Below are 10843 nucleotides of genomic sequence, written 5' to 3' on the forward strand. Positions count from 1 at the left end.
TAAGAGTATATCTACCATCAGATAACAACTTTTGTATTAAAAATAGCCCTAGGTGACTCGCATAGAGACGAATAGTATTGTATCTCTCGACTGCTATCAATTTGGTATATGTGACCTTATAAAGGGTGCAGGTCAAAGTATTGAAATAGCTCAAGTTATTTTAAGCACTATGGGTCTTTTTTTGAAGATTTTATTACTTGGTACTTTACACTTTAACTTCCTCTACAAAAACCTTTAACTATATATCAGGCCTTCAGCGATGGTCATTCAGATCCATCACTTCATGACACTTTACACCATTACGCCAACTGATTAGTCCTTGGTTTCTTAGTTATCCAGTTTAAGACTTTTAAATGTTAAACACAATCGACTTCTGTGACCTTGAACATGTGTCAATGTCATGCGTCGGAACAAACTTGAAAAACATCTAATCAGGCAAAATATCATCACGCTAGGACTCATTGTTATTCGGAAGAAGTTTTCCCCTCTTATTTAACACCCATGGGATCCCACTGATCAGTTAATTGATAACTCATCGGGCAATGATGTTCCAGATCAAGTTTGGTCAAAATCCACTCACCGGTTTAGGACAAGGCCTCGATGACAGTTTTCCGGCTGGCGCCTGATAAGGCTTGCTCCATAAGCTCCTGACATATTTGCTAAATCTGATATAAGTCCGAGATCAGTTGGCGTCTATTTGAGATTAAAACTTATTACGTCATTTTTTCGGTTTTTTAATTTCGTACGTCTGAAGACATAAATCTGATCACAGGGGAACGTTACAAATGTCTAATATACTCATATGCTATACTGGTATGGGTCACAGCACACATAAATATGCACGTGTGCTTTGACCAATATCAGTATAGCATATGTGTTCTTCAGACATTTATAACGAATCCCTGTAATCTGATCGCTGTCTCGAGTCAGTCTGAATATTTTTTGTTGTTGGGACGAAGTGACATTTATTTCATTTTTTGAATATGTCATTTTTCAAATTTTCGTCTTTCGCGAACGGATGCCCGTCCAGGTGTTTTCTGAACATTTAGTCAAATGAATAGTGTAAACTAACTACGTTTAGTCGATAGTACGTCACCACAACCAAACGTCAACCTCTAATATAACGAATTGTGCCTGCTTACACTCTGGAGGTCAGTTTTGTGTTTGCCGCCTTTAAACAAGAAAGAGCTCTTCAAAGGCCAGTAACTCTTGTCCATCAATAGTTTATCTCCTCATTTTAAATGTTATCTTTTTGAATTATCAAAACAATTGTTCGAAGTTATAAAAACCAACAGCTACATCGCATTCATTTACAAATAGTTTACATATAAAACAACAACATAACAAATATCTTAATTGTCTTGCTCAGATCCGGTTATTTTTTCTAATAAAACGAGGATCATAAAAACGAGTGCCCGTGTATCAGGCTCCTCTGAGTCTGAGCCACTACCCTCTACAATGTAAAAAGGAAAAAAATAGTTTTGTAGTTTTACATTGGTATAAAAAAATGATAAAACATAGGTACCATTTCGGGGACTTGGAATCAATTAAAATTCGTATTTGTCAAAACAACAACTGTAGTACAGTTAAATTTAATTAGTGTACTTATACAAGTGTTGAATTTTCTGCTTAAATAACCTATTTGTATCTGTAAGAGTAAGTTTCCGATATGCTTTGTGACATGGTCACTCCATTTTTATTAAAAATTATCATAAAGAACAATGTTATTTATGGATGTTTCTACTAACTAAGAGCTATATAGAAATGCCCATTATCCTTGAGATTATAATTAATCTATGTTATTAAATGCTTCATTTTAGCCACTTAAATAAAAAAACTTTTAAATGAAGCACACTCGTAAAAATGTGTTCGATAGCGAAACCCATAAACTATTTTAAAACAACGCCACGTTGCGGTGTGGAGGGACCAGAATTGGTTTTGTTGACGCCATAATTAAATAAGGCGGTGTTGAAGATCAGAGAAGATTTTGTTGGCGCCCTATGGCGCTGAGGAGGACCCAGAGCATGGCCAGTATCATCCAGCTAGGCAAAGGTCTAGCTTTTAAAATAATCAAAATTTCATTTAACAACATTATCAAATAATAAGGTATACAACACAAGGGAAGTTATAGCATTTACATGTAAAATTATATGATATCAGAATGAATGTTTCGAATTCTATTTGAAATCCATGCATATACGATATTTCATTTTAATAAACCACATTGACCTGTAAATTTGTTACACCTTTATTTGGACCTCGTACCGATAGCGCGTGATAAGCAACACCATACAGGTGTGCTCGATGGGATTGGTTCCCATATCAGGTATCCTTGTTCAACTTCCTCCTTGAAAAGGTATACTATAAAACATAGTCTGGTTCGTATATTTCTGAACATTTTCTTCAGGTTGGTAAGTGTGGATTATGAAAAGTTCTTTTTACACAACCAATAAGAGTTTCTATGTGACGTTTACAGGGGTTCGTATCATTCACTTCCACTGGAGATCTCTATTGTCTATACTACAAGTAGATGTTATTTGAGCTATACTCAGTGCAAATATATACAAATAGAGTAACTTGCTTAATCAATATAACAGTAAGTCCCTCTGAGTAATGAGTAATATACAACACTATGATCTAACAACTTCAATACCTATAACAAAATGAGTACTCAAAATGAAATACTGAGTACTCCCTAGACAATAAATGACTACTCCCTACCTGGGGTGTACAATAATTCACCTACTGTAAATTAGCAATTTGACTTTTATGACAATATGATAAAGATGAAATAAAAGGAACGTAATCAACTTTTATGATAATATGATAAAGATGAAATAAAGGGAACGTAATCAACAATAGTGTTTTGTGTATAAAATAAATCAGCGGGGATACCCCGGGATTCGAACCAAGCACTTAAGACTGTGATACTATCGCTGTTCCCAACAGAGGTAGATGGTCAAATGAAGTGTGCTGGGCCAAATGTGCGACACTTCATATCCAAAACGAAATTCGGGGGAGGTTACTGCTTATACACAAAAACCCACATCGCATTGGGACAGGAATCCTTAAGATAATAAATCCATTTCTTAATCATGAAAATAAAGGAAAACAAGGATCTGCAAATATGCGTTTTGAAAAGTATTTTATTGTCATTGATATGATTTTATTTTTTAAATCTAAGTAATTTGTAACAAAAAGCATATTGTGAAGTGTTCTGAGGTTGAAATATGGAGAAATTCTTCAGAATGCATGATGATAATGAGAATGTGATTATTATAGCATACGTGATAGTTATAATTACATAAGTATATCTGAAAATTAGGTCCCTTTAAATGGCTTAACAATCGTCTCAGACCCGGACCTGCTTGAGGCTTGGGCGTATCCCAAACCCCCGGCCGAAGAAATGTCCATATGTAGGAGAGATACATACACTGTTTAGACCCCTAAGACGCAGGGTCATGTTATTTAGTACGCAGCTTGCTAAGATAAAGGGCTATAAATAGCTTCTTTTTTTTTTTAAGGCGGCAGGAATCATATACGCTAAAATGGTTTGTTAAATCCACATAGCCATGAATATTGATACTTCATATGTAGGTAACCTATCAAGAAAGGTGCCACGAACGACCTTGACCCACATTCTGGGTCACAGGGGTCAAACGTCATGCAATTTTAACATAACTTCCGATACACTATGAAATCTAGGGTCCATATTTGATCTGTAACTGGCTTTTGTACCTGGTGATCATGTTTTTTTCAAATCGAATATCTTGACCAACATTAACATTAACATTAAAGGTTGGGTTAGGGTTACAAAATAAATTACAATTGTTAAATGACAATATTCAAGGAAACGTACTACTTTGAGTAATGATATGAAGCTTACTGGGATGAAAGGATGGTATAATTTTTTAACAACTTTTAGTTTGATGTTCACGATATATATAAATATAAAGGTTTCAAACATATTGCCAATGAGAAAATGTCCACACTACAAACATTATAATAGGAATATTTCCTCAAGTCAAAAGCATTTACTTTTATAGTAAAGATATTTACTCAGAAAAAGAAATGTCAAGTCAAATATTTCAGTTTGAGTTGTTTTTCTAAATTAGTCCAACAATATTGTCCAAAATCACTCTTTTGATGTTTCATAGTAATTTTTCACATTGTTACATATTTTATTGTCTGTTGTGTGGGTACACTTCTCAGGACGGTAGTTTATATCTGGTTTTCAAGTTATACACATTGTAGTTTGTCTAGGTGTCACACACTGCTGTACTGTAGTAGTTTGACATCATTAAATCCAAACACTGCCCACAGGACATCCTCCCTCTCTACACCAACAGCAACTGTACTGTCGTCATCTGTGTGTATGATCCTGAGGAACTCACCACGCCCACTGATGAGTAGGACACTCTTATTGTTAAAGTCCCCGATGACGATGTTACCCACAGTGTCATACACCGCACCACAGGGGTCAAATGGTTTACCTCCAGACTGTGATGTTGGTTGATACGTATGTGGGACTTCACCATCATATACAAATAGTTCCTTGAAATATGTGTCCATGACAACAACACATGGTTTTCATTCACCATCACGTTAAATATACCAGGCAGCCCTTGCGACATTGTGAGTGACAGGACACTCTGTGATCCTGTGTGGTGTAGACACGAATCAAGTCCCTCCAACTGATGTAGTAAGTAACAGTTTACCTTTTGTGGTAAATTTTGAGATTTGTTTGTCCTTCCCAAAAATAACATGGTTACTTGCTGTAATACAGACACACATTGGTGTCTCCCTGGTACTGAATATTGTTTTCCTTGTCACAGACCCACAGGGTGTTGGTTGTTGGTGACAGACTTATGTCTGGGATCTTAGTATTGCATTCAACCTCCTGTATTACTTTGCCCTTCCTGTCCAGGAGAGTTAAGGTGTAACTGTCATTGTTACTGATTTGTATGCTTTATATCTTTTGGAATACTGACGTTAAAGGTTCTGCGGTCTGGAGGGGGTGTCCTTTCTTTTCTTTCTGACTCCTGTTTTGAAGTGAATGGTCTTTGTCCAGCAGATGATCTAATTGGCAGAGAACGACGTACGCCAATTATAAAGGGTGTCCTTCCTTTTAGTTCTGACCACTGTTGTGAAGGGGATGTCCTTCCTTTTGATTCTGACCACTGTTGTGTAGGGGGTGTCCTTCCTTTTAGTTCTGACCACTGTTGTGTAGGGGGTGTCCTTCCTTTTGATTCTGACCACTGTTGTGTAGGGGATGTCCGTCCTTTTGATTTTGACCACTGTTGTGAAGGGGATGTCCGTCCTTTTCCTTCTGACCACTGTTGTGTAGGGGATGTCCGTCCTTTTGGCTCTGACCACTGTTGTGTAGGGGATGTCCGTCCTTTTTATTCTGACCACTGTTGTGTAGGGGATGGTCCTTGTCCAGCAGATGATCCAATTGACCGATCATGATCTCGTGAAGCTTGACCCTGAAGATGACCTGATGTGCTAATTCTTCCCAAAGCTTGTTCCAGATGACTCTGAGGATTAAGGTTTGGAGTGAAACTAGCAGTACCCAGGGTAGGTTTTACAGGGAGAGTGGTAGAAGATTGAATCTCACATCCTGTGTCGTAGATTTGGATGTCAGAGCAGCGTTGAAGTGCTATCTTACATTTTTGTACTTGTTTTTTTAGCTGAGTACTGTACATTTCCAGGTCCTGTTTGTAGGTTTGTAGTAGCTTGGTGTTATCTTCCTCCATTTGTTGATAGAGAGACAGAGTCTGAGCTGTTAGCAAGTCCAAATCTTCTTTTAATTTGTTTGTTTGTGTCTTTAACTGGTGAGAAAGTTTTTCAAAATTGCTACAATTGTCCTTTAGTTGTGCATCAGTAGCAGTGATGTACTTGTCAACTTGAACCAGATCAGCTTTCTCAGTTTTGTCAATGAAGTTTTGAATGTCTCGTTTCTTTTCAGAGGCAATTTCACTAAGTCCACACAAAGGATGACCATTGTGTACAGTTGATAGACACTTCATACAAACAAGTTCTTGACACTTTTTACAGTAAACGTCCAGTTGTCCCTCTTTGTGGTGTAAACAGGTGGTCTGACCTTTGGCACGGAATGGAATCTGACCTTTACACAGAGATGTAGCCATGATGATAAAAAGACTTAAAGCAGTTCAGGATTATTGACTGTAGAACGTTGATCTCACAGTGATGCAGTTTGTTGTATAGCTGTTTACATTGTATCTAATACCGATAAAAACGACAACAAAGAAATGTGTGTCTCTACATCAGGAATAAAACCCAAAATATTCTCAAATCCTGAGTTTCCACTTCATTCTTTGTTTCACTAAGTCCTGTGGTCACGTATAATCACTCACCTTGTTTACAATGTCAGGCCGTCCACAGACAACGAACAACAACACTTTCATACACACGTCCATCAACCAAGGTTATGTCACAATATAATAACAGAAGTTCTCTGTTATAAGTTAATGTCTTGGTAGACTGTCAAAACTTAAAATCACATAACAGTATTTACCCAGCGAGCAGGTGAGTGTTTAGTAGAAATGTGTATTGTTCTCCTCATCCTGACGTTAGGGGTGTAATTATCTACCTGGCTATCTATAAGTGTGGTGCATTGTTGATGATGTCATTGATCAGTGTGCAACAACAGTGCATGTCATAGTTCCTGGTTGTGCGACGTTGCCGACGATCTGTAGAAATGATCAGCTGACAGGATGTGAATGTTATGTTTACAATAAGTATGGACTTTGTCATGGCCGTGGACTTTTGAATTTTAGATTTACTGTGGACTACATTAACATTAATGATTATATATACTATAAAGTACAGACATTATATGTACTACTTATTACACAGATAAAACTGAATTGTGTGTTGGCCTATTTCACCTCTACTTGAGTATAGTTCAGTTTCACTCTGTATCATTTAAGTTACATTGAGGGATGGCAAATATACACAGTAAATTGTCATCAAACTTTAAAAAAATAATCATATTTATATTAATACATAACTTCATCATGAAATAAACCTTACTGTAAAATATAAAATTTAGTGTATATCTGCCATCAGATTTCAACTTCCGTATTGAAAATAGCCCTAGGTGACTCGTATAGGGACTTATAGTATTGTATCGATTGCTGCTATTCCTTTGGTATCTGTGACCTCATAAAGGGTACAGGTCAAATGTATTGAAATCATTGAAGTATGGCTATTTTAAACATTATGGGTCTTTTTGGAAGATTTTATTACTTGGTAAGTTATTCTTTATAATTCGCTACAAAAGACTTTAACTATAAGATTTGTTTTATCTAATTTTACACACATGTTATCACAACTTGAAAGTGGATCAAAGTCATATATTGGAATAAACCCTAACCCTAACCCTACTAAGCTAGGGGTTGGGCGAAATATGAGGTGCAACACCTGAAAAGAGTCGGACATTACGGGTAGCTCAAACAACCTGGAAACGGGTCGAAACATTTTATTCAAAAATATTTTACAATACTTTTTTTGCAGCACTGACATACTCCAACATGTCTGTAACACATCATTATAGTCCTATATTCACCATTGACTGTTTGACAGGCTGTTCTGCTTTTCCTTTTCCAGATCATTCATAAAGGTTTGCGAGTCAGTTTCTGATTTAGCAGTTTTTGAACACTTGCATGACTTTTTATATATATTTGAGGTCCATGGTTCGAATCTAGATCTAGTTCCGTTGTGGGGTTTTTCACTCAGAACACTGTTGATTTTGTTTTCTTTCTTTTTTTTCCTTGTTTTCTTTGGATTGTCTCTTCATACAGAATTAACTCGTTTGATTGTGAGACAGGGTTGTCTAAGTGGTCAGTTTTTACCCTGACAAGCAATGTACGAAATATAAATACTATGCGTCTCGTAATCTATTATAGTAGTAGATTTTCGATGGTTTTAACACAATACAACATTATAAAGCATGTCAGATCGAGCAGTTTATTTGAACAACCTAGCCATGTCTTACCTAGCAAGCTACATGGTATATGTATTCTCTATCTAGACTTATGATTTATTAGATATGGTTTTAAGACTTTAACATATAATATCTTAATCTATGAAATGGGTCAGACTAAATCCAAATTATGGACCGACTTGCGGTAAAAACAAGCAAATTTGTACATACGCCCTCCTAATTTTAAATGTGTTCATTACATCTTACAAGGGGAAAATATGCACTGTGGAAAGTAAGCCCTCCTGACTTTACTAAGCCCAACATGGACGTTATATTACTTGTAGTGTTAGATACAGAAGTATTAAATTACACGATGTTATTTATTATTTATTTAGAACTTGTAAGAAAATGTGTAACGTGTTGTGATCTATATAATGATAGATATGTATTTATGAAGTGTTGTTCGTTGTGTTTGTTGACGGCCTGATATTGAAAACAAGGTGAGAGATTATATTACAGTGATTCACAATATATAGTCCCCCCCCCCCCCCCCCCCCCCATGAATAACCAGACGGACGAAGTTGGACAACTTAAATAAACCCAGGAATTTTTCATTTATATTATATTCACACTACATACTGTGTAGCGCTTTATATTCGCAGGGAATAAATTTCGCTTTGCACCCGAATCCCATGTGTCGCGCAAAGTAGTTTGAGTGTCAACACTTAAGGGCCAAACCTCCATATACAGGTAAACCGTTTGAAAACACTGATCCAGGGCGTCGTCATCCGTCAGTGACTTTACGCGAAAGAAAATCAACTGATGATATACCTTTGTACGACTGTAATCAATTAATCACCTACTGTGTACACATTAATATGTTGTGGCCACTTATATGTTAGTGTTGTTCTTATAATCTGATTTGAGTTCATTTAATCTGCATAACAGGTTGGGTTATAAGTATTTTCAACATATTGTGATAAGGTCCGTACAAGTGGTTAACACTTTCGATAATTTCGCTGGTGTTTAGAATTCGCGGATATTAGTCAAAGCGCGAATATAGCAAAATTAAAGCTCCCGCGAAATATAACTGCTATACAGTAATAAACTACATGACATTGTATAAATATTACTGTGAACAGGGATGTCAGCATTTCATATAATATATTTGGCGTTTTCGCTCTGCTTTTCTTTCCACTCATTTGAAAGATTGTCTTTGTTTCATTCCCTTAGAAAACTATTATTTCCCATTTTTTCTACCTCGTTCCAGATTAAGTTTCCTCTGCGCTGATTGTTCCTTCCATTCCGTGATAACCTAGTTCGATTTCTTGCTCCGTTACATTGTCGAAATTTTTATTGATTTTAAACCATCTCTACATTTTCTGTAAATTTTAGCAATTAATGTAATTATTTCGAATTATTAATCATGATCTATAATAATTTCCTGTTAAACACATATAACATCGACCTTTCAACGAAGGATGATTCGCTGACATATACAGGCTAATATCTGAACTTTAAAACAAAGACCGATATAAACAAATGCAGGCCTTCTATTTTGATAAAGGTACTAAACAATATTGTAACGGTGATAACTAGTAGGACAGGTATAATGACTGTATATCAGGATCATAGACACATCTAACAGACTGTCAAACTAAACTATCGAACAAACATTGACATGTTTTATACTGTAACGGTGATAACTAGTAGGACACTTATAATGACTGTATATCAGGATCATAGACACATCTAACAGACTGTCAAACTAAACTATCGAACAAACATTGACATGTTTTATACTGTAACGGTGATAACTAGTAGGACACTTATAATGACTGTATATCAGGATCGTAGACACATCTAACAGACTGTCAAACTAAACTATCGAACAAACATGGGACATTCAATAGAAGTCTATCAAAGCAGGATCATACTCACATCTCAAAAGGATTGTCTAATATCAGGATTCTATACAACGCTCATAAAAATATCTAAGAACTTGTTTCTGATTTGGCGTCAGCAACTCACAAATCGGTTTGATGTATAATAATAACGATATAACTGATAGAATACTTATTGCTTGTTTTAAAATATTAAATGAAAGCGTTGTTAAACCCGTCAAGTTTTGGTAACCGGTTACTTGAACAATCTTCCGAACGAGTAACCGGGTAATCCGTCAATTTGGTCATCAAGCAATAAACAACGACACTACACTATATGTTAAACAAATGTTTTATTTAAAACGTATTCACACACATACATACACGTATATATTAATAAGCATATTTCAGCCTAAACGCAGGAAATATATTCAAGTATCCTCAGAAGGTATACCCTGGTACATGTATTTCACAACAAATGTCGGAATACAGTAAGACGGGATTCAATTACACTAATCTGTACTCGCAATCATGTGCTGTTATACTGTTCTTTGGAACCAATTTGTTCGACAAACGTTCTAATACATGCTTGCCCATTCAGCTGTGTTGTAGCGGCACGATTTCTCATCCCGACCGGGGGGGAAATCGTGCAGATAAATCGTGTCGGGGGGAGAAATCGTGTTGCGAACGAAGCATTTTTATCACGATTTCTCACCCGGCTGACAAATCGTGTCGGGGTGAGAAATCGTGCCGTAACATGTGTACTCTTCAGATTATATTTACATCTCATATGTAAAAGCGAGCTCTGATATTTACACTTTTGTATTCTGGCTTTCTTTTATAACCTGTTCAGATTGTTTATGGTGTTGGCGGCCTCTCTTTGTCAATTTTTACAATAGAGTACAAACACAATACTAACAGGTCAGCATGAACACTGCTTTTATAACAAATTGTCAGATTTTGGTCGCAACTACAGAAAATTTGTAGGTCTACGCCAGGGAAACATGGGGCT

At 36.3% G+C, this 10843-nt stretch overlaps 1 protein-coding gene across 1 annotated transcript; it reads right to left on the bottom strand.

The window, feature by feature from the left end:
• Window positions 1-4266: 4266 nt before the first annotated feature.
• Window positions 4267-6149, bottom strand: LOC110457144. The gene is made up of 3 exons (XM_021508252.1): window positions 5413-6149; window positions 4793-4919; window positions 4267-4554 (listed from the first exon to the last, which is right to left on the bottom strand). The coding sequence occupies exons 1-3, from the start codon at window positions 6147-6149 to the stop codon at window positions 4267-4269; spliced, it is 1152 nt and encodes a 383-aa protein (XP_021363927.1).
• Window positions 6150-10843: the final 4694 nt, after the last annotated feature.

This window comes from Mizuhopecten yessoensis, unplaced genomic scaffold, assembly GCF_002113885.1.
Source record: "Mizuhopecten yessoensis strain PY_sf001 unplaced genomic scaffold, ASM211388v2 scaffold9031, whole genome shotgun sequence".
Lineage (NCBI taxonomy): Eukaryota > Metazoa > Mollusca > Bivalvia > Pectinida > Pectinidae > Mizuhopecten > Mizuhopecten yessoensis.

Bases quoted from the DNA above. Each gene is read 5' to 3' on its own strand.
- LOC110457144 (XM_021508252.1), bottom strand. From the start codon at position 6,149: ATGGCTACATCTCTGTGTAAAGGTCAGATTCCATTCCGTGCCAAAGGT. The intron at 4,920-5,412 runs GTCAGAATAAAA...TCTCCTGGACAG, and splicing joins CCATCCCCTACACAACAGTG to GAAGGGCAAAGTAATACAGG. The intron at 4,555-4,792 runs GTGTGTCTGTAT...ACATATTTCAAG, and splicing joins AGTACCAGGGAGACACCAAT to GAACTATTTGTATATGATGG.